Source organism: Pteropus medius, unplaced genomic scaffold (genome assembly GCF_902729225.1).
Source record: "Pteropus medius unplaced genomic scaffold, Ma_sr-lr_union100, whole genome shotgun sequence".
Lineage (NCBI taxonomy): Eukaryota > Metazoa > Chordata > Mammalia > Chiroptera > Pteropodidae > Pteropus > Pteropus medius.
Window position 1 is genome coordinate 3,444,958 of NW_024353787.1, and position 23,626 is coordinate 3,468,583.

The window sequence follows — 23,626 nt, forward strand, 5'->3', positions numbered from 1 at the left end:
TCATTACCTCAGCAAATTTTTACTATGCTTTTCCTGCATACCAGGCATGGTGCACGACCTGAAGATACATGGGCAAACATGACAGATACTGTTCCTACCCTTGTAGAGCTAGCAGTCTAGCAGGGAGGGCAGACATCAATTTAGAAGCTCCCATGTGAGATGGGGATGATAGACTCTGTGGAGCCCAAGTTCAGGCAGGGTATAGAAGGAAGCGAATGGAGGGAGGCTGGCAGATTGGGGGAAGGTCACAGGTCAGGTCTGGAGGTGCCTATATAGGAGGTCTCCTATTGATCTGTTAAATGAACATGAACAGATTTCGAAGGAGGAGCTAAGAGAGAGGGTGGCGGGGGTGGAGGAAGCTATTGTTAGAGAGTGAGGTGATCCGCACCTGTCTCAACCATTTCCTTCTTCCCTCTGGTTATAATACTGGTCCTTTTCCTGTTGAAGCCTGAGGCTCTATTTGGATTTTGCATCCTATTCCCTCTGGCTTTCTTGGGGACCTTGAATTCCTTTCCCTACCATTGGATTTACCACTTTTTAAATATTCCCAATTCTCTTTCATTGTCAAAAAATATTTCTTGACTACCTCCATTCCCTTGCAAATAACCGCCTTTCATTTTCTATTCTTCTTGCAGCCACCATTTTCCAATCAGTTGTCCACACTTGCTATCTCTCTGTCTCCTCATTTCACCAGAACCTGGTTCTCTACAACGAAACTCCTGCCATGGGTACCAATGACCATCTTTGTTAATCTAATGACCCATGATAATGTTTGGCTCTGATGATAACTTTCTTCTTCTTCAGACACTCTTCTAGAAACTTCTAGAAGTTCTAGAACTTCTCTAGAACACTTATCTCTTATCTTCCTCCTCTGTGATATCATGTTCCCTTGGCTGCTATGATATCAGTTTACCCAAAAGTCCCCTTTGCTAGCTTTCCCCCACTCTAATTGGCCTTTAAGCCTTCATCCTAGGGCATCTTCTCATCTCAGAGTTTCTGTACAGTATCAGCCACTCTCAAGGCTTAAGTCTCCACCTACCATAGAGGCCCAGGTATAAGATGACTCCAAATAAAAAGCAATTCCCTATATTTCCCATGAGGAAACCCTCCAAAATTAATTTGGAGGCTAATTTGAATACATACACTTTTAGCATGGTTGAAATAATAATTTGCTAACTTAGTTTGCTATACATTTTAAACATCACATATCATATAATGGTGTAGTGGATGGATTATTTTTTCTCTCTTTATATTTTATGAAGCAATTTTATTTAAGCTTTTAACATTTTTTTTAACATCTGCATCAATATCATTAGAATTTTGTTTGTTATCATTAACTTTTACAGAACACACAGACTTTATTTTTGCCCAAGTTATTGGTGACAGCACTTTTTCAATCTGTGTATGATGCTGGTAACTTTATTCTTTGTCACGAAAGTCTGGTTGCATAATATTAGGTTACATGAATTAAAAACAATCATCTAGTAGGTGTGTATTTGTTATCTTCACAACATAACTATTTCTTTTATTGTTCTTCAAGTGATTTTTTTTAAAAGGGATTGTTTAAAAAGACAATGCTTGCAATTGTAAGACCCACACGCCCCAGGAATAATCATCTGTTTGTAATGTCTTTGCTTCTACTTTTTTTCTGATTCTGCCAAGAGACCTCCATGAATATCCAAAACTTCATTGACTGAGGTTATTTCAGGCTAATGATTTTTCCCCAAAGAATGTTTTGTTGTTCAAAAGGCAGTAATTGAGAACATGCCGCATACTGCAGGAGACTTTGTAAGAACTTGAATATATGACAAATCCTTCCTACCTGAGGGATAATTTTGGAGCAAAATATTATATTATATTCAGGTATTTTGCTGACAATTCTCAACTCCGTATCTCCTGACCAGTCCTTTATCCACTTCTAAACGACAGCCTACTAGACCGCTCCACTTGGGTGTCAACCACTCAGTTGGTGCATTTTCATTGAGTCGAGCATTGTTCTAGGTGCTGGTGGATAAAGAGGGGGAAATAACAGAGTCTATGTTCTCAAGGAGCTCATCCTAGTGGGATGAAACAGAGAATAAACCTGTACATAAATAAGAATATTATGTATAGTAGTAAATGCTATGAAGAAGATCAAATGGGGTCATGTGGTAGAGAATGACTGTGTGTGGGGTGTGTGCTTCATCTGGGGAGGGCAGGTCAGAAATGACCTCTTGGAGGAGAGAATGTTTGAGTTGGGATGTGAATACCAAGGAGACAGTCACGTGAAGTTCTGGGGGAAGAGCGTTGCCAGCAGAAGCCAGTGCGAAGACCCTGGAGATGAGATAAAGCCAATGTGGGTGGGGCACACAGGAAGAGGAATGTCCGGTGAGATGAGCTGAGACAGCTAGCCAAGGTCTAATCATGTAGGGCCTTACAGGCCATGGAAGAGTTTGATTTATTTTCATTTTTATGGCCATGATGGGAAAGCCAGTTGGAGGATTTCAAGCAAGGAAGTGACTTGACTGATCTACTTTACATGATGGTAAGATCTTTCAGGCTGCCATATGAAGGAAGAATTGCAGAGAAGCAAGAATGGAGGAAGGGAGCCAACTGTTGCAGATATCCAGGTGTTCAACGAGGTGGCTTGGCTTGGGATGGCAGCACTTGGAGATGATAGTAAGAGAATGGATTTGGATCATATTTTGGAATTATATCCAACATGATCTGTTAATGGCGGATGTGGTTCTGAGGAAAGAGATGACTAGGTTTTTGAACTGAGCAGCTGGGTGGATAGGGATGTCATCTTCCAAGGCGGGAAGACTGGGAGAGAACATAAATCTGTTCTCTGTTAGCGGGATTAGGAGTTTGTTCTGGATGACCAATAGGAATTTGGATACATGAGTGTAACACATGCGAATGGTTGGGTCTGAACATATAAATGTGGGAGTCATTGGTTTATAGGTGGTTTTATAGATGGTAATGGACAAGATTATAGAGGAAGGAATGTATATAGAGGAGAAAAAAGGATAGAGAACTGAGGAATCTTGTATTTAGAGATCAGCAAGAGGAAGAAAAGGCACTGATGGAGATAAAAGAAGAACCATCAGTGCGGTGGGAGGAAAGCCAGGAGAGGGTGCTGCCTGGGAGCCAAGGGAAGGTGGTGTTTAAGGAAGGAGTTCTCGATGGGCAAATGTTGCTAAGGGAGTGAGATGAGGTTGATGAAGTGACCATTTTGATTTGGCAACTTTTTGGCTGTTGGTGACCTTGACTCACATAGGTTAATGTGATGAGGAAGTGGAGATAGCAATTATAGACAACTTTTAGGGGATTTTTTTTAGAGAGAGAGGAAAACATTATAGCATATTTAGAGAAAGGGGATCGTGAGGCCACAACTGTGGAACACAGTCCAGAGTAGGTAAGAGGTGATGGGGTCCAGGGTCCAAGCGGAGGGTGGGTGTACCCAGAGTAGGGACACTTCGTCTATGTTACAGGGGAGGAGGTAGAGGGAACGGGCACTCATGCATGCCAGGAGGTTGGCAGACTTGGCGGGGGTGGGGCAGATAAGTTAGTGCTTGCCATTGCTTCTGTTTCCCAGAGGCATGTAATGCATGGCTATCCGCTGAAATGGGAGATTAGGAGAATGGGAGCTGGAGGTCTGGGAAAAGATGAGAAGGTATGATATAGTTATCTTGGGTAATAGGGTGTGGACGGAAAAAAGGGCTACCTACTAAACCTGACAAGTTTAGGGGAGGCCAGCACAGCAGGCCTTACAAACTCAGTGACCGAAATTAAACACATAAGATGGTCTGAATAGAACAATTCCTAACTAACCGCGGGTCATGGCAGATAGTCACACCCTAGGCAGGTAGCTTCCTTGACAGTCTTTACTGTAAGTGAGCCTATCTATTGTCTTTTTGCATCTAAGATAATGTACCTTTGAAATTTCAGAGTAATCTCCTTTTCCGGACCCCTTAGACCAGAGCGCAAGAACACAGAGCCCCTCATTGTCATCCTGATCCCTGAACACCATCTCTATGGGCTGTAAATGTTAATTACTAACTCTCCTGTACCCACCAATGTAAAAGAAGTACGTGTTTCTTTGTTTTACTTTTTATCAATCCCAGAGATTTCCCCACTTGCTTTCTCCTGCCCCCCAATCTACTACCAATGGATTTCATGTAACCCCCTTTACGACTCCTCTTTTGATTCTAATGTATAAAATAAGCTGCAAAACTGCTGTTCCCTGAGCATTTTCTTAATCTGTTGAGATTTTGCTTCCTGGCAATTGTCATCAGTTTGGCTCAAATAAACTCATTAAAATTCTCTATAGCAAGAGTCCTTGACTCACTCCCAGGCCGTGGACTGGTACCAGTCAGTGGCCTGTAAGGAACCAGGCTGCACAACAAGAGGCAAGTGGTGGGCCAGCAAGCAAAACTTCATCTGTATTTCCATCTGTATTTTCATCTGTATTTGCAGCCGCTCCCCAGCACTAGCATCACCGCCTCAGCTCCGCCTCAGATCATCAGGCATTAGATTCTCATAGGAGCATTGGTCCCTCATGCCAAAAAGGTTAAAGACTGCTGCTCTATAGGTTTGGATATTTCTTACATTGACAAGGGTTAAAGTGTTAGGAAAATGTAGAATTTCGTTGAGGTGCTGAGTGCCCACTTGAGCTTTGTGGTCAGAAGTTTCCATTGAAACCAGTCAATCCAGTTGTATTATTCTCTAGGTGCCCTGAACAGGTGCTACATGGAGAGTCGGGCTTAACTGGAGTTAGAGTCTTGCCTGCTGAGTAACTATAAGAGCCCTGAAAGGCAAGGGAGTGGAGGATATCAAAAATTGTGTGGGGGCCCATGGAGTCCAAGCTGGGAAAGGAGGGGAGGGTATAAAGTGGGTGATGGATGGTGAAATAGCGGCGGGTCAATAATTGGGGCAAGATTGCTGGAGTGGGAACTAGAGTGAGTAAGCTGAATAAATAGGAGACGATGCAGCTCTCAGGACAGAGAAGATCTATGGTGCAAGCACTCGTGTGGGGGCTTCGATCGACTGTTACAAGCAAGGAAGTCAAGGAACTGAGAGGTCAAGGTGTTGGACGTGAAGTCACCAAGAACAATAAGCATAATAATAGAAAGACAAGTGAGCCAAGGGCTGAGATGGTCTTGAATGTGAGGGGATAACCAGGATATCTTATTTGTAAGATATCAGACTCAACCCTGTCTGAAACTGAAGCTACCAGTATCTCCCTCAAACCTGCTCCTCCCTTGGGTAAATGCGCCACCACCCAGAGCCAGAAACTTGGGTGTCACTTCGATTCCTCTTTCTAACTGATTTCCACACCCAATCAAATCACCAAATCTTTTCGATTCTATCTGGTAAATATTTCTTAAATCCAGCTAGTTCTTTCCACCCCTACTGCACACACCCTTGTTGAGGCCATTGCTGTTTCTCTCTTAGACTATTAGTGTCAGATTCCAAATAGGTAGCCCTGCTCTGGTGCCTTGGTGCTATAACCAGAGACATTGAAAATTCTATCATGTCACTTCTGTGCTAAGTCTCTCCAGTGACTTTTCACTGTCCGTAGGATAAAGTCCAAAATCATGAACAGGGCTTTACAAAGGAAGCTCTGCGTGACTCCACCCCCGCTCCCATCTACTTCAGCCTGACCCCTCACCTGGTTTCTTTTCCCTTTCTAGGCCTTTCATGTGCCATCATCTCTCTGTTCAGAGTCCCCTCCCCATTTGCTTGGCAAAATCCTCTTCTTCCTCTAGGTGTCAGCTTAAGAAGTCTCAAGGACCCTTTCCCTGGGTGCCTGGATGCTGGGTCTACCTTCCTCCCTCCCCCAGCACCATGTGCCTCCCCAGAGGCCCACGGGTTGGCAGCTTTCCTTTTCATAGAGCATAAGCTCCATGAGGTCAGGAACTTAACCAGACGGATGCTCAGCACCTAGCATGGGGGCTTATCACATAAAGCGAACAATAAATTTTGTCGGCTTGAGTCAAATGGAAGATTCTAGAGGTGGAGCATTTCTGGGAGAAGACAAAGTCCAGGGTGTGGTCTTGTGAGTGGGTAACTAAATGGAGTGGACGAAGAGGTCATGAGAGATGAGGAGGGCATGGAATGAAAAGGACAGAGTGATACACAGGTAGTCTCCGTGGCCCTGGGCTGTGAGAGAATACCAGAAGGCCCTGAGTCATGTGCTCAAGTCTTTAATGAATGAGGAGAAGCAGGTGGCAGCAATGCAGGCCGGGCAGAGAGTGGAAGAGAAAGATGGCAGGGGCCTACGCTAAGCAAAGAGCTTTTAAGAGGGCAAAGGCGGAAAGGTCTAAGAGCGGTAAGGAGGCAGTGTGCGGGTGTTGAGAGTGTGGGCAGGACTGAGGATAAGAATGAGAAGCTTGAGTGTTTCCTAGAGGGTTATCCTGCCCCCTCTGGGGCCCTCAGGCTGGTCAGATGGTGTTCGGTCTTCATCTGACTCAATGGCTCAGGACTTGAGACCTCTGGGAATAGAGCCCATGAAGAGGACTGCCACGGGAGTAGTCAGGTCCCAGGATGCTCTCACAGCACCAGCCCCTGGAATGGGGAATCTAGAATCTCAGAGGGAGTTGACTATGGCTGGTCCACTGGCCTGCATGTGGGAGCCACATTGGTCTGAGCAGTGTAGGGCCGTCTGACTTGGAACTAGCTGATGGTACCACCCTGTTCTCTGGGTTTGAGTAGTTGCAGCTCTGATCTGGAGCGGAAGTAGAGTTGCCCTTGATTCCTGGAGTTCAGCAGATGGTATTGTTGCCCCATTGTTCCCCCATGCTGGGGGACACTTGTTCCCCAGCTGCTGTGAATATTGGCCACTCATGGCTTATAGCTGTCCCTAGAGAACTGATCTTGGTTGAGTGGGAGCCACCGACCCCTCCTTGCCAGCCCTCTTGTCCTTGAGGTGGCCTGAAGCCAAAGACTGGGTGATACGGGCGTTCCAAAGCCTGATGCCCTTGCCTCCAGCAGGGACAGCTCTATGGTGGGGTTTATGATCCAAGGTCCCCTCACTCTGTAAGGGCTCAGGCCAAGGCTAGATTTCTGAGTCTATACCTTGCTCAGCTCTGCCCCTTCCTTATCCTGTTTCCTTGTTCCTTTCTTCACATGCACATAAATTCCTGATGCTGGCTCTGTTTCTAGGGACCTTGACCCAGGACGGAGTGACTTTCCGATCTTGTCCCATAATCAGGAGAGGACATAGAGTCTCTCCATGGACCACAGGGGCCACAGCCCCCACAGACTCATCCCATCTGTGTGGGCTTGGAGGGGCCTCTCCCCTCCCTAGGCCAAAGTTTCCTCACATATAAATGAGACCTTGACGCTGAACTTAGTTAAAAGGACAACAACAAAGCATATAAACAAACAAATAAAAGAAAACACTTTGCTGAACTCCCCGGGCTAGGTGTGGTGGAGGATTCAGGTCAACAAGACACAGTCCCTTCTGCCAAACAGCTCACAGCCCATTTACTCAGCTAACAAACATTTATTGAAGCAGCCAGGCCTGGATGACTCAGCGTCTAACCCTGCCCTGCCCATACAGGGCTCACAGACTGATGGGGAGAACCGACCACTCCAATTCAGGGAGAATAACAGAGGCATGCGCTCGACTGACTCATGGAGAAGGTGGTTAAGGCTGTCCCTGGGTTTTCAGAAAGGGTCCCAGAGGAGGGAGGAAGGGCATTCCAGGTAGAGGGAACAGCATGTCTGAAGGCACAGGGCACAATACAGCATGAGGTATCTGGCTGAGCGCTTGGTATAATTGGTGGGTACAATGAAGGAGGAAGCAGGAGGTGAGGTCAGGGAGGTCAGTGGGGACCAAGTGTAGGGCAATGGTGGTGGTGGTGGTGGAAGGATTTTTAATGCAGAAAGAACAACATGATCAGATTCATAGGTATAAAAACTGCTCTGTCTCTGTAGTAGGAGGCAGATGGGAGGGGCCCAGTGAGAGGTTAAGACTGCGGGGTGGGAGAGGAGGCACAGACTGAGGAGGCATTTAAGTGGCTGGAATTAGTGGGATTTGATGTTGCACTGGGATGTGGGGCACGAGGGGCTGGAAGATGGGGACGGGATGAGGATGTCAGACCACCTTCCAGCTTGGACAACTAGGTGGATAGCAGTGCTGTTCATGGGGTGGGTAGTGATCTGTGAGGGGGGCAGGTTTGGAAGTTGCTGAATGGGAGATGCCTGGGTGCCTCCTGGAGGGTTCTCCTGTGGGCAGTTGGTGGGGGCCCTGGGACTCAGGCAGGTCCAGGCTGGAGTCGGGGTTTTGGGGGTTGCCAACGTCTGAGTGCTTGGATGGGGGTGGGGAGAATGAAGGAATGTGTGTCCAGGAAAGATAAGGGAAATTCCTCAGACTTGAGGATCCACGAGGGAACCTTTGGCTCGGATGCTCTCAATGGTCCCTGGCCTATGGGAATATGCCTCCTAGACACCCTGGCAAACTTTCATCCTGGAATAGCTCTCGGCACCAACCCTCTCCCATTTGACCTTCCCTTTCTACCCTCAGAGGGTCCCGCTCCCCTGGGACCTATGCTGGGCAGGGTTAGAGAGGCCTAAATGGGGAAGGCAGAGACTTCCTGAGCCACATGTATTCGTCTGAAGGACACTTGCTGAGAACCAACTTATGCTGGCCACAGTGTTTCCTGGGGTCCCTCTCCTGCCTCGACCAGCTGGTTGCAGAGTCCAGAGACTCCTGGAGCAGCCTCTGCCTTTGGGTATTCACTGCTATGTCCTGGGGGGCACACTCTGGCACAATGTGCGTGTGTGTGTATGTGGTGTGCAATGGGTGAACCTGGATCTGAGGTTCTGGGGCTCAGGGGTTCAGGTGCCCACTGAGTGGCCTTGGCCTCCTCTCTGAGATTCATCATGAACCTCTCTGCTTTCCTGCCAGTCACTCTCTACCTGGTCTGCACGGTACTGAGAAAATCATATTTATTAAGTGTTTTGACTTTAATATTATAAAATACATTACCATATATAAAATCCCCACCATCCATTAACCTCCCTCTCCTGGGGCTCAAGACCCAACGATACAACTTCCCCACAGTACTGGCCCCTAGATGGGCTTCTTGAGCCCCACGACCATCTTCTTCACATGCCTTGCTACAGAAAAGATGCCACTGCCCTGCTGTGGCCTTAAGGAGCAGGCGGTCCCAGCTGCTAGCCTCACAGCTTATGGATACCCATCTGCATCCACCACGGCTGAGCCCACCTTTGTAAGGACAGAGTCCTCATTTTGGGGGTGGTCTCCCTGGGAGAGGGCATATGGTGGGCACGAATCAGGCAGGCGACTCCGGTGCCGAGACCGCAGGCGCCTGGGGCCGAGGATCTCCAGGCACCTCTTGCTCACCAGGTAGACGACCTCACAGAGGTTGAGCAGGATGCAGATCACAGCTGTGACCACCATGAAGTAGGTGAAAACCTTCTTCTCCGTGGGTCGAGAGATGTAGCAGTCCACGGTGTTGGGGCAGGGCAGCTCAGAGCAGGCCACCACACGGGGCATGTCGTAATGGCCCTGGTAGAGGCGGTGGAAGACGTAGAGGAAGCCAGAGTCCACGGCGGCCTTGAAGATGAGACTCAGCAAGTACGTCCACCAGAGCCCTCCCCGCTTCTTGCTTGGGTTGTCGTACAGGGATGGGGCGTTGGGCCCGTGTTTCAGGCGGTGCTTCCGCTCCCGCTCCTCCCGGTAGGCCACATGCATGACCACAAGCAGCGAGGGGCATGTGACCAGGATGAGCTGCAGGGCCCAGAGGCGCACATGGGACACGGGGAAAAACTCATCATAGCAGACATTGGAGCAGCCCGGCTGGCGGGTGTTGCAGTCGAAATCCTTCTGTTCATCGTCCCATACCTCCTCAGCTGCCACCACGTACACTAGCACCCGGAAGATGAACACTATGGACAGCCAGATGCGGCCCAGTGCCGTGGAGTACTTGTTCACGCCGCTGAGGAGGCCCTGCAGGGATGCCCAGTTCATGCTGATGGTTCCTTATGTGAGCGGCCTACAGCCGTGAGAAACCCACGCAGGCCTCGGGACTACCAGGCCTGGGAGAACCTGGAAATGGGTGTCCTTTGTTAAAGGTGTGATTGGCAAAGTCGTTTCACAACCACTGTGTCATCATGTCCTCACTCAAAATGCCTTGGCGGGGTAGATCACCTTTATCTCCATTTCACAGGGGAGTAAGCTAAGGCCTACAGAGACACCTGCCCAAGGCTCCACAGATGGAAGTGGCAGAGCTGATCTTGAACTTCTGTCTTTCAGTTGCAAAATCAGGGAATATTTTGTTCTATAAAGTAATAGATAGATGTGAAGGATAATGGTCCTGCAGGGATGTGCCCGCCAACTTCTTTGACCCCAAGTTTCAGCCCTGTGGGTCACCCACCTTCTAAAGAAATAGTACGAAGGTGGGGACTGGATGATCCGCTCTCTTATCAGCTGCCAGGTCTGGACCAGGGTAGGAGGGGAGGGATGTGTATCTTTATCTTTCAGTTTCCTCCAGCCTTTACTGAGCACCAACATGAGCCAGGCCCTGAGCTGGGTGTGTTCATATCAGCCTTTCTGGCTGACATGGTGATATCCATCCTCGTTCTTCCTCTCTGGCCCCAGGACATCCCCACCCTGACTTTCCCTCCTAAACTAAACAGGCTCTTTGGAACCATGTTGGCTTGGTATCATCCCACCACCCCTCCAGCACCCCCATGGGTGCTGGGCCCTGGGGGCTGACTGTCCTGACCACAGTAGATTTCTCTGGAATTCCAACCATTCCGGCTTTAGGGAGGGACTGGGGAAGGCATGGAGGTGGGATTCGGGCACGGCCCTCACCCCCACCATTTCCTTTTTGTCTGTTTGTTTCAGTGACTGTTTAGCAGTTTTTTGCTAGCCAAATCTCCCATTATTTCCATTCAGGCCCTTGTCCTGGGTGCTCCATCCTCTACAACCCCTCATCCTGAGTGCCATCATGTTCCATCTCTGACCTGGCCCCTCCTCTGTTCCTGACTCAGATCTCAGCGTCTTCAAACGTTATGACCCTGGAACATTTTCTGAGTACCCTCCTACTTCTTTCATGCATCGCTGATACTCGAATGGCCTGTTTACCTGTCTTCTAGGTGGGACTGCCAGCTCCTGGAGGGCAGCCTCTATGTCTTATTGTCTGTTCCCCCAGGACTCAGCATCAGGCCTGGCCCAGTGAATACACAATAGATGTTTGCTAAACCTAATTGAAACTCTACTTCTTCCTGATCCCTCCTCTTCCCATGTCTTCCCTGGTCCTCTGTCCTTCCTTTGGTCTGGCAGGACATTCCTTCCCTTCCTTGGGGCTTCCCTGGGGTTTCTCCAGGGATCCTCAGTTCCCTCTGCTTCTCCCTGAAGCCCGGTCCACAACCCGAGGTCCCCTGGGAATCCTTAGACCTTCTCGTCCCTGCTCACAGCCCAGCTTCATGCCCAATTTGGTCCTCACCTTTCTTGAGTCCAGCAGCTGCTCTCCGGTCCCTAAGCTTGTCCATCTGCCTGAGGGCCTCCCAAAGGTAGCTTTTGTTTCTTACTCCCTTGCTGGGTGGGGCTTTCTGAGCCAATGAGCCAAGCAAGAGTGAGCAGGTGGGCAGGCGGACTTCCCTGGGCACATATTCAGAGCAAACACCCGCGGCGCTTCTTGCCTGGCCCACGCCTTTTCTCCAGTCTGGCCAGGCATGGCTGGGTCTGGCTCCCTGGGTTGGCAGGTATGTGGGTGAGACTGCAGTGAGGGGGGCAGCAGGGGCCAGGTATCCTCATTCCCTGGGCCCAGGTCAGCAACAATGGCATTTCCCCTGTCCCCTTCCTGTTGCCTTATTGCCTTCTGTCCCTCTGTCCCCAGGCCTTTCTCCTGCCCTTTTCTCTGGAAGCCTGGTTCTGATGTCCTCAGCAGAAAAGGGCAACCTTGATTCAGCCCAGGGTCACATTTCACTCTGGTGGGGACATTGCTGGGAACTAGAGCTTAGGCTGCCGGTGAGCTGTGTATGGGATGGGAGGGGCTGACTATGGTTCCTCTGGACAAGGGTACCCCACTGCCCTGGTGGAGACAAGGAATGCAGGTTGACAGCATGCAGTGGCCCAGTTAGCACGGGGTCAGGCACCACCTCGCGGTCTGCCCTCTATGGGCCTGGGTCTCTGGGGCAAGCCTCCAGGGAAGTTGAGTGTGACCCAGTAGGTGCTGCAGGGGGGCCTTGGGACAGAGAAGGTTAATGTGCAGCTAGGGAGGGGCTCCTCTGCCTCATTTCCCATAAGCATTTATCAAGCACTTCCTAATACCAATGGTTAACATTTATGTGGCCTTTTACAGCTGGCTAACCCCATCTACAGCCATGAGCTCATCCAGCCCTCTCAACAATCCCACAACCTATTTTGGGAGGAGCTGAAGTCACTTTCCTTGAAAGTGAGTTTCATTGAAATTTGGGTTCAAGTGCAAGTAAAGTCCATGAACTTTCCACTTCCTCAGGTAGTTCTCACATACTAAGCTCCATTCTCTTTGTAGACAACCCATAGACCTAAAATTGCGACTGAAGATAAAGGCTAGACTTGAGCATGAGCAGGCAGCATAACCCCCAGGAGTGCTGGGGACTCTTTCTAGGTGAGAGGATGGTCCCTCACCTGGCTGGACCAAGAGCAACCATCTGCAGGGGGCAGAGAGGTTGACCCAATGATCTGATAAAGGTCACAAAGACTGAAGGATCAAAGGGCACCTTAAATCAGTGGAGGAGTTGACTTTTATTAAGCCCTGGCCATGGGCCCCACACATTGAAGGTGCTTGCATATCGTTCTCTAATTAAACTCCTCCTCCCAGCAACAACCCTATGAGGTAGGCCTCATCATCTTCATTTTACATAAAAGGAAACTGAGGTGCCCAAGGCCACACAGCTGGGGCAGGTGGCAGGAGCAGTGGAATAGAGATTTGTTCCTGGGCCGTCTGACCTTCAGCTTGTCACCCCTAAGACTGCACACACAAGAGATGCCGAGCTTTTCCAAAGCAGGCCTGCCCTGTCAGCCCAATGCAGGCAGCCCTCACAGGAAGGTTTTCTTCATGTGGTCTGATGGGCCGTCTGGTAAGAGAGGAGGAGGAGTGTCTGAGCCCAGAAAGATGAGGTCGCCTGAGAGGAGGTCATCTTGTTTGTAGGAAGAGGCATTGGTGGCCCAGGCTTTCCTTGCTGCTAGGCACTCGCGACACCTCTTGCTCACCAGGTAAGCCAGCTCCACAAGGTTGAGCAGGATGCAAACGGCAGCCGTGATGACCATGAAGAGAGTGAAGATATTCTTCTCCGAGGGTTTGGAGATGAAGCAGTCCACTGTGTTGGGACATGGAGCTGAGTGGCACTTGACTACATTAGGGAGGATGTACCTGGGGTAGAGCGAATGGAACACATAGAGGAAGATGGAGTCCACACCGGCTTTGAACACCAGGCTGCAGACATATGTCCACCAGAGCCCACCCCGCTTCTTGCCGGTATTCGGGTAGAGGCGCCCACAGTCCTCCCCTGCTACCTCTCGGTGCTTCTTCTCCCGTGCCTCCCGGTAGGCCACGTGCATGACCACGAGCAGCGAGGGGCATGTGACCAGGATGAGCTGAAGGGCCCAGAGGCGCACGTGGGACACAGGGAAGAACTCGTCGAAGCAGACGTTGGAACAGCCTGGCTGACGGGTGTTACAGTCAAAATCCTTGTGGTCGTCGCTCCACACACGCTCAGCTGTCACCAGGTACACCAGCACGCGGAAGATGAAGACCAGTGACAGCCAGATGCGCCCGAAGGCTGTGGAGTACTTGTTGACTCCGCTCAGGAGCCCCTCGAAGATGCTCCAGTTCATAGTGGACTTGGATATTGGTTGCTCCTGCGGGGGTGATGATGACAATTTCCCACATTAATAGGACAGTCACTCTAAGCACTTTATAGAAACATGTCATTGTTCCTAATCTTCACAGTCGCAGAGGAGCTGCATTCTATCATTGTCCCTATTTTAACACTGGAGGAAATCAAGGTTTGTTTAGAGGGGTTATACAAGTTTATACAATTATTAGGAGCAGAGTAGGGATGTGAGTATAAGTAATTAAGTCCAGAACCCAACTCTTACCCATAAAGGTGGGTGAAGGTGGATCCAGGGAGCCTCTCATTCCTCCCAGGGCCTGAGGCTCTGGTCTTGTAGTCTTGCAGGGTGAAAGTGGGCCATTCTGCCTTCTCCCTCTGCTCCAACCCTGAGTCTCCTCCTCGGGAGGGTTGCGCCTTGGGAAGACTTCTCTCCTTTCGGTTCACTGCTCTGTCACCTTAGACAGCCCCTCCCAAGGGGAACCTGCTCTTTGCCTTTCACTTGACTTAGGGGATGGGGTTGGAGAGGAGACTGGAACCTTGTTCCCAAACTCCCGGCTGGTCTAACACTCAGTAAATATCCAGGCAGTGTCCTGCTCAGGGACATCTCACTTGAAGCAAGGCCAACGATAATCTAGTTGAAAGAAAACTCTGTTTCATAGGCTGACCGTAGGAGTAGCGAGAGAAAAGGAATCCATGTCCAAGAAAGGTAGGCAAACATTTTGTTTGGCAGAGTTAAATAGGCCCTTCTACTTGACTACGCTGATAAATTCGCATTGTGAACCTCCAAAAGAGGGACAGAATATGGAGCACTGACCAACTCCATGGGTGGCAGAACTCTTTCTTGTCACCTTGTGGAACAGCCTTGTCAAGGCACCAAAATAGGAAATGCTGCTCCTACCACTTCTGCTGGTGGGTTCGGCCTGCTAAACACACAGGAATCGGATTTACCGCCATTTAAGGAATGTGACTGCTGTTCAGAGTGAGGGGTGCCCATTTTCTCTCTTGGAATTGCTCTGGCTGGTTTTTAGGGTCCCCTGAGACCCATGCACCATAGTGGTCCCACCCTATTGGACCTCAGGAGCCTGTCTGCACAGCCTCTTGCTCTAAGGGGTTCCTGATACCCTTCCGGGTACTGGTTCCCACTGAAGCTCAACAAGCTGTCCTGAGCCCCTGCGGGGTTGGCAGCAGTTGAGCAGGGAAGTACTAAGAGCTAATATTTGTTAGGTGTTTCTGTAGTGCCAGGCATTATTCTGGGAACTTTGTATGGATCGATGCAGCAACTGTATGAAAAGGTATATTTTTTATTCTCAATTTACAGATGAGGAAAGTGGAGCACAGAGAAGTTAGTTAATTTGCTCACAGTTACACAGCAAATAAGAGGCAGAGCTGGGATTTAAACTCAGAAAGTTTGTCTCCAGAGCCCACATTCTGGACCTGGGCTGCTTTCCTTAAGTTTTGGGAAGCTGTCTGTGAGTCTGGTCCGTGCCCACTCCCGCCTCCTCCAGGTAGATCCCAGCTGAGGGAGGCTAGGGGTGTCTCTGCTCCTGACTCTGTCTACACCACCTCTCACTTGGATGTGGTGGGGTCCCTGCTCAGAACCATCAGCTCATCAGCTTGTCTTTGCTCATTCCTGCCTAGGGTGGGTGGAATTCCTGGCAGCTTCTCAGGAAACCACCAGGGAGGCTCCAGCCCTTAGTGCCCAGGGGCTCTCTGCCCAGCCCACTCCGGGTGGGGCAGGGTGGGGCGGGTGGGGCTGTGCAGGCCCGGGCAGAGCTGCTCCGCCTGCACAACTTCCAGTTCCGCTGTGAGCCCGTCTCCACTCTGTCCCTGCTTCTACCTCTGCTCAGGTAGGGAGAGTGGGAAGAGCGCAGAGTGGAGGAGGGAGGAGCCCTTTATTCTTTTATCATCAGGACACAGGGTGGCGGATGTGTCCAGGCCACCTCCCTTGACTCTCCACCGGAGAAGTTTCCCTCTGCCATGTGTGCTGAGGGACAGTACATTGGACACAGATGACCTTACCTGAGTGGCTACTCCTCGGGGCTCTCTGGACACTGGCTCCTGGCAGCTGGCAGTTGACGTGGCAGGCAGCTGGAACTCATGTCAGAACCAGAGAGGGTGTGTGGGGAAGCCCGTTCCTGGGATGGAGCCTGCAAGTCGCAGATGGGAGCCTGCAAGTCACAGACGAGAGCCTGCAAGTCGGCAGGCAGCCTGGGTGTGTCGCTGGCCTAGGAAGAGGAGGAGCTGCACCGAGCACAGCCATTGGCTGGGCCCAGCCTCCCCAAATGGCTCAGAAACTTAGGGGTTCACTCCTCCCAGGGTGCTGAGCCCAGAATCCTAGCATCTTCTCAGGAGAGAACCACAGGTCCATTCTGACCTTCTGCTTGCCTCCCCGTCCCTGGCCTTGTGTGGAAGGAACCCGGAAATTTCCCCAATTCTGGAAATTCCCCACTGCTACTTTCTGGGGCTCCCTGCTCTCCAGACTCTCCTCTCTGGTTGCTCCTCAGTGGCCTCCATTTCACAGCTTCAGTCACCTCTGGAAATGCCGGGACTCCCAAACCCTGTCTCCAGCCTAAATGCTTTTGCTCCATCAATTGCCCCCACTTGGATGCCTTTCTCTCGCCTTTCTCCTCATCTGGCTTACTCCTCCAAGAAGACTTCCCTGACTGCACTGCTCCAGGTGGCCTCAGGCCCCATCTTTGGGCTCCCATGACTCTGAGCTTCCGCATCATCAGACTGTATTGGAATCGCTGATCTTAATCAAGCTTTTCCGGGGAGGATCTTTCTTCTGTTAAACAAACATAAAATGGACCAGCCCCTGACCCCAGGAACTCACCTGCTTGACCTTGATTACCAGTTGGTAAGTCTAGTATTTGCACAGCCTCTCGTGACTGCAGAGAAATCATGGAACAGCCTCCCCATTCTCTGCCGTCCTGTTCTGCCAGGATCTAGTTCCGTCTTTGTACCCCAACACTGAGTGCATGAGAGGGTGCATGGAGAGCCATCCTCTCTCCTGCACACACAGCCCCACCTTGTCCCAAAACATACACAAGTCCATTCCCAAACTCTGCATGGATCACCGCCCTTCCACCCCATGGGGCTGCTCCCTCTTTCCAAAACCATACACATTGGCCTTTCCGCTAACTCTTGTTTAAAATTCAAGAATCATCACTGAGACATTGCTGTGTGCCAGGTGCTGTATTTCATTCTGGGCTACACAGAAGAAGAGAGGATCAGAAGAAGATGGACACCATCTCCCAGCCTGGGGCAGGCACACAGATGAGGGGCCCAGAGACACACTGATGTAAGAAGGTCCTTGGGGGCAATCTCCAGCAGGAAGAGGCTGGACTGCACAAGTCCTGTCCAGAGAAGGTGCCCCCGCATTGGATGAGGGAGGTATTTCAAAGAACTGCCTTAAGGCAAGGGACCTCTGCATTTGGGCCTCAAAACTCTGCATCAGCTCTATACCCCTGCATCTGGAGTCTCATAACCCTAGATTTGAATCTCATCTCTGCTACTTTTAGATCTGGCCAATCTCCCTGATTCTCTGCTGTACAATGAGCCATGTCATGCCCGTGAGGTATCCCGTGAAGACAAAGAGTGTGATGCAGTGCAGTGACTGAGCACAGGCCGTGTGGCCTGAATCCCAGCTCTTTCTCTTCCTTACCTTCAATGTTCCATTTCTTATCTGGACAGTGGGCCAGTAACATCACCTACCTCGTTGGGCTGGTGTGCGGATCACCCCGGCCGACAGAGGTACAGTGCTAGGACCGTGCCCGGCACAAAGGAAACCCTTTCTGTGACTACCTCTGACATATGTGAACTGCCTGTGCATGCCTGGCACATGGCTAGTACTCACAAAAAACGACTTCCTCCCCCCTTTCCTTATTTCTGTTCTTTTTCTCTCTGAGGTGTAGGGAAGGCAGAGAAGGGAGGGGGAGACAGACACACTCACCAGAGAAAAATCCCATGTGGATAGATGTTGTCTTTGGGTTAACAAGACAAAACCCAGACCAGGCGGTGACTGTTGGAGAGGTGGGGAGCACCCCAGGAGGGTTTCTCGTTAGTGCATAGACACAGCCTGTTGGCCTAATCAACTCTAAGATGCCCTTTATCAGTAGTCACATGGGGCTGGAATTCAATGGACGGTGTGTCCAAGAGCCACAAACACCAGAGGTCCACAGCAAGCTCAACATAGTTCCACATGTATACACTCTTACACACAGACCACACTATGGGCAGGGTGTTGCATACACACGGGCTAGTGCTCTGTTTTGTTACTGCTGTACCCCTGGTACCTAGACTGGTGCCCGGTACCACGTTAGGCCTCCATTTATCTTTATTGAGTGAATGACATATGAAACACACACGCCCTGCAAAGAGAGTCATGCGCATCTATCCCTCCTCCACGTTTTCCCCGAAAAACTATTGCCAAGTACAGGAGAGAGGAGACACACAAATGGATCAGGTGCAAGATTATGAGAAGCACTATGAGACATATAACAGAGAAGGGAGTGTCAGGTTCTGCCAGAGGGAGACCCAGACCCAGACAAGGCGACGTGGAAGCTGGGTCTTGGAGGATGTGTAGGAGTTCACTAAGAGGAGATGAGGAGGAGAGGCCTTTGAGGCAGAGGGCACAGAGTGTGCAGAGGACCCCAGAGAAGGGCAATCAAAGAGCTTTGGAGAGAGGACTGGGGTGGTGAGTGGTGGTGGCGGGGGGCACCAAAAGATAAGGTTCCTGGAAGGCCAGCAAGGACCTTTTGGACCATGAAATACCTGGAACACTATATTCAGGAGTTTGGATTTATCTGTGTGCAGAGGGAAGCTTGGGGGCAGGAAGGAAGCTACCTACCTGGTCAGATTGGTACAGTCAATTATCATTATTCATTGTAGTTATGTTGTGTCAAGTCACCACAAACACTGAATTAGCAAGTACTGAAACTTTGCCAGAGTGGGAAAAAAACCAGGGTTGGGTTCTTGCGAGCCTCTGGTTGCAACATTATTGTCAACTGAGCAAACATGACCTTGTTTTATGTGTGTTTCTGTCCAAAGACACCTTATTTAATATACATTGTTGAATCATTAACATTGAACTCATGGCCAACAGCCCTATAACTTGTGCCTGAACGAAGCTCATCTAACACACATACTTTCTCCCTAAGGCACACCACCGCCTTCCTATACTTAGGAACACCAGACAGCACTGCAGCACTATGCTTGGGGGCCAGTTTATATAGCAAAATCACTTTCTAAGAGCATAAAAATGTGACAAAGTGGCAATAAATCCACTCGAAATGGAACACTTGTTCATAGTATGAGAGCCGAAACAAGAAGGCAGAACATTTGCCTTGTTCAACCTCTGCCGGGAACATGCTCATTAGGTGACTCAGAATTTTCACTGCTCTGTGCATGTCCATGAATGACTGCAAAAGCACTGCAAGTATTTATTTAAGAGTTAATATAAATAAATTTTAGTGAATATACAAACTCTCAAACATGGAATCCATGAAAAATGAGTATCGACTGTATGTTTAGAAAGCTCCCTCTGTTCGAGAGAGAGGAGGCGTGTGAGTCCAGTGAGAAAGGGATTGCAATGATTTAGGCAGGAGATGAGCCTGAGGGATGGCCCTGGGAAAGTAGATAACTACAATTGGCAGTGTTTGGGGTCTGAAGGCATGCAGGGGGAGATAGGAGGAGGACCCACGATGATTCCCAGGCGGCTAATTTTGGTGAGTTGGCAGGTGATGGATCTACTGATGACAGTGAGTCATACAGGAGGAAAAGCAGGTTGTCCAAGGGAAGAGGGAAGGTGACATATAGGGTCCTCCCAGATGTTTGAGAATTAGTGAGTTCAGAGCAGCATGTGCCGAGTAGGAGTGTGTGGAGGACGGCCATGTGGGCTGTCCACAGTCAGCAAGTGGCAGCAATGGCTGGAGTCCTCAGCCCCAAGAAGGTGGTGGGAGCCACTGGAGTGGATGAGGCAGCTTTGGGAGAGTGTGCTGAGTGAGAAGAGAAGAGGGTATAAGCAGAAGTCTGGGGAGCACTGGCATTTTGGGAAGCAGCCAATAAAGAGTTGCCTGTGGAGGAGAAAGAACAGCCAGGGACAGAGAAACCAGGTCAGGGGGCGAGGGGTGGTGGTATTGGAGGATGTAATGAAAAAGCCATCCAGGAAACTCACCTACACAGAGGCCAGTTGAGATCCCTGGTGACTTTTGCCAAAGTAATTCAGCAGAGGGGTGGGGACAGAAGCAGACTGCACCTTTGCCGAAAGCTTGCAAGGGAGGGAGAAAGGCAGAGCAGTGGGCAGAGGGATCAGAGCTAAAGAAGAGTTTACTTTTTCCAGGAGTCAGAAAGAGATGCTTAGACAAAAGAGAAGGAACCAGTAGACTGCCATTTGTGCTCTCTATGTCCCCCCAGTCCTCAGCCCAGGTATTTCTGACTCTTGTCATCGTCTTCAACATGTTCTTCTGGCTCAGACTGACTCTTCCCTCAACCTCAACTTGAAGAGAAGATCCTGGTCTTTCTGCTTCCTGCCTGTTTTCCCTATTAATGGGTGTGGAGTTAATGGGGGTTGGATTCTCTCTGGAGACCAGCCCTCACCGCCAGGCTCCCTTCCGAATGCAGCAGATCAAAGGCAGTACAGGCACTGGTACCCCTTTCCCCCCAGTTAACCATCAAAACTACTGTTCCCAAAAGCGAGTAAACTTTTGGTTCTTGGGAACAAGATAAGTTGGCCTGTGGAGCCAAAGTGTTTCCCATTTACTTTACTCAGGAGGGGTAGAAAAGTGAATTGATGCCCCCCTGAGAATAGCCCTCAATCAATAACTGATGGAAGTTAGGGGATGAATCTTCCAGCCTCCTCACCCTTCGGATGAGATAACCGTGAGGCCTACGTCCTCCTCTTTCCCAGAGGTCCCCAGCAGGATTAAACTCAGTTGCCCATGGAGGTAACTTGCTCCATTACATATTCTTTATCAACTTCTTTCCCTTCTCTGTCTCATTTCCCATCTCCATGCTGCTGTTTCTTGGGATCGCCTCCCAAATAAACAACTTGCATGCAAATCCACGTCTCAGACTTGCCTTTTAGAAGAGCCCAAACTAAGATATCTCTCGTTTGAACAGACAGCAGTCTAATTTCCTGCAGAATTCTCCCATCCTTACTCTAACCACTCACACCTCCTCACAGAGCTTGCTGTCTCATTGACTGTTGATTGGCCCAGGGATGAGATTGGCCCCAAATTGAGCTCATCGGTTATACTTGCCTTGCTCAATTGATTGGCCCAATGTGACAATGTAATCCATGCTGATCTCCTAAGTGTCCTTCCCCGAGACTTTTGAACATAGGACAAGGAGACTATCCATTAGATGATAAATACAGTGAGTAATGAGGCTCTAGACTGGCTGGCTGGTGGCCTGCTGTTTGGAAATACAGCTCTGCTGGATGAGAAAAATGATTCTAGGACATTCAGAAAAGGAAGCAGAAACAAGACAGGAGCCAGTGAGTGCTTGGAAAGCATTCGTGTCTTGGGCTCCATTTATCTTCGAAGCCCACTGACTCGTTTTCCTTCCTGCACGCAGGTAAGCCACTATATTGTTCCTTCGCTTGAGCCTGTTTAATTTAGGTTTCTGTCACTTGCAACCAAGGATCCTCTGTGTAACCTTGGATTTGCCATTTAACAGAGCCTGGTACACAGTTTTAGGTGTTTAATAAGTATTTGCTGATCGGCTTATGCCCTCTGGACCCCTCTTCCCTCTCTTGGGTGTTGGGGTCAATGATAACTACCTTATAGGTTGTTAAAAAGATAACTGAGAAAATGAAAGCAAGAGGGTTTGTCAACTCTGAAGCATCAGACCCAAGCAAAGAGCCCAGTTAACTGGGGAGGAGAGGGAGGCATCTTGGGTGAGGTGCTCAGCACCCTGCCTGGGTCTGTGGGTGGACAGGGCTTGTGGCTGATGGCCAAGGAGGGCTGCATGAGGATGATGATGATGGGAGTGGAATGGGAGGAATGGCTTGGAGAGACATTTTTTTTTTTTCTTTTATTTTGGGAGAATCAATAAAAAGGGCAGAGAAGGGAATGAATGTTTATTGACTTTGCTATGAGCATGTACTGGGCCCAACTCCTTGTATACATCAGAGTACAAACTAGTGACCTGGAGGCAAATGTTTTGTTTGGCCTTCATGATGCTTAAGAAACACTTCAATTAATTGCCAACATATACAGATCTGGAAATTTCCTGTGAAGACGTGACTGAGAGCTGCACTTGAAAAACTGGAAGTTCTGGCAAAATGGAGCCCATATCAATAGCTGGAGTGACGAATAGCTGCCCCTTTCGATGGGGCGTCCACTCTCCAGTTTGCCACAGATCCCACCGGGCCCCCTCACTCATATATGTTACTTGCCTGGCCCTTAGTCATTTGAGATTGTAATCCTGGACATTTTCAACCAACCTTCCCAACAGCCCTGCAAAGTGAGTACCCTTAGCCCCATTTTACAGATGATAAAACAGAGTCAGAGGTGAAGTGATCTGTCCCAAGTCACACAGTTAGGGAATAATGGAGCTGGGTTGTAACTCAGTTCTTACTGACTCCAAAGCCCATTCTCTTGTCATAGCATGGGGACTGTTTGGCTGCATGTGGGGGGAGTAGGAGGAGGTGAAGAGCTTGTATCGGTGATGGGAAGTGGGGGGTGCCATGGATAGAGGCGGGGAAATTTTGGGGCAAGATGATATAGTCAGATTGGGACATTGCCACTTTGAGGGACCACAGGCTATCCAGGTGAAGGGGCCAGCTCCCGGGTGACTTTTAGGACTTGGAAACTGGGCTGAAGTAAACAGAGAAATGGATGGTTGCGGCTGATTAGCCAAGGGAGTGAGGCAAGAATGATGTCGGTGTCTTACTGAGATCCTGCGTGGCTGGTGCTTCAGAAGATTAGGAGTGGAGAAGGGGAGCAGGAGGAAGGAGGGGGTAGGGGAGCAGGTCTGGTAGAAGGAATGATGTGTCCAGGTTTGGGTTGTTAGGTTTGAGGGCCTGTGAGATGTACCCAGGTAGATAGCCTAGAGAGAACTGGCTGAACAAAAGAGACCTCCTGGGTGGAGACAAAGCGTGATGTTCAGGACAGACAAAAGGACCTAGGCCTGGGAGTTCAGGACCTTAAACTGGGGGGAGGCTGGAGAGATGCCCCCCACTCACTCTTTCTGAACTTTTACAAGCTAATGAGGATGCCCAGCCTTCCTCACCCAGCAGGCCCCTCCGTAATCGCCTTCCCTGGGGATGTTTGAGAGAAATGGATGAGAGTGAAGCAGGCAGGAAAGGAGGGAGGGAGAACTGGTTATAGCTTCCCTTTGGCTCCAAGTGGATAATTACACAGCTCTCTGAGCCCCAGGACAGGGCCGGGCGGGAAAATCCATAAAGACAAGCTCTCAAAATTAATGAGACTTCAAGGGGTTGGGATGGGGGGGAGGGCCATGGTGAAGAGAGGCCGAGGTGAGATCAACTGGAGATAGGAAGACACTGTTTCTGATAGAAAGCCTGAAATGCAGGGTCTGAAACAGAGATGGAGAGAGATGGAGGGAAAGAGCAAGACCGACTGAAGCCCAGAGAGGGTCAGTCACCTGCTCAGAGTCACACAGCAATAAGGCTGGTATTTGGCCCCTGTCTGCCTCCAGAGTACCTGGCCTTAACTCACTCTGTGATTTGGCCTTTGTCTTCACTGAGAAGTCAGTGGGAGATGGGCCTGCAGTAAACTCTGGGCCAGTAGCAAGGTAAGAGCATTGACTACTGGAGGTAGTGAAG

At 49.8% G+C, this 23,626-nt stretch overlaps 2 protein-coding genes and 1 long non-coding RNA gene across 6 annotated transcripts in view; 1 reads left to right on the plus strand and 2 right to left on the minus strand.

Annotated features, from left to right (window-relative positions):
* Positions 1–7,469: 7,469 nt before the first annotated feature.
* On the minus strand, positions 7,470–11,614 carry GJB4 (gap junction protein beta 4). 2 transcript variants are annotated; one of them, XM_039851061.1, is made up of 2 exons: positions 11,463–11,614; positions 7,470–10,292 (listed from the first exon to the last, which is right to left on the minus strand). In XM_039851061.1, the coding sequence occupies exon 2, from the start codon at positions 9,980–9,982 to the stop codon at positions 9,179–9,181; it is 804 nt and encodes a 267-aa protein (XP_039706995.1). In that variant the 5' UTR covers positions 9,983–10,292; positions 11,463–11,614; the 3' UTR covers positions 7,470–9,178. The 2 variants fall into 2 exon arrangements, with proteins under 2 accessions (XP_039706995.1, XP_039706996.1); XM_039851062.1 differs by having other exon boundaries at positions 7,470–10,060; positions 11,463–11,602.
* Positions 11,615–11,624: 10 nt separating this feature from the next.
* LOC120593290 (uncharacterized) overlaps positions 11,625–23,626 on the plus strand; it is a 28,717-nt gene continuing 16,715 nt past the window's right edge. The window contains exons 1-3 of one of the 3 annotated variants that reach the window (XR_005650338.1): positions 11,625–11,721; positions 14,496–21,411; positions 22,056–22,302. This is a non-coding gene — a long non-coding RNA (uncharacterized LOC120593290). Of the gene's footprint in view, positions 11,722–11,905; positions 11,987–14,495; positions 21,412–22,055; positions 23,269–23,626 lie in introns of those variants that run through there. The other 2 variants (XR_005650336.1, XR_005650337.1) reach the window with 2 other exon arrangements.
* Positions 12,727–15,994, minus strand: GJB5 (gap junction protein beta 5). Its single transcript, XM_039851063.1, has 2 exons — positions 15,856–15,994; positions 12,727–13,861 (listed from the first exon to the last, which is right to left on the minus strand). Exon 2 carries the CDS (start codon positions 13,835–13,837, stop codon positions 13,040–13,042), a length of 798 nt encoding a protein of 265 aa, XP_039706997.1. The 5' UTR covers positions 13,838–13,861; positions 15,856–15,994; the 3' UTR covers positions 12,727–13,039.

Bases quoted from the DNA above. Each gene is read 5' to 3' on its own strand.
- GJB4 (XM_039851061.1), bottom strand. From the start codon at position 9,982: ATGAACTGGGCATCCCTGCAGGGCCTCCTCAGCGGCGTGAACAAGTAC.
- GJB5 (XM_039851063.1), bottom strand. From the start codon at position 13,837: ATGAACTGGAGCATCTTCGAGGGGCTCCTGAGCGGAGTCAACAAGTAC.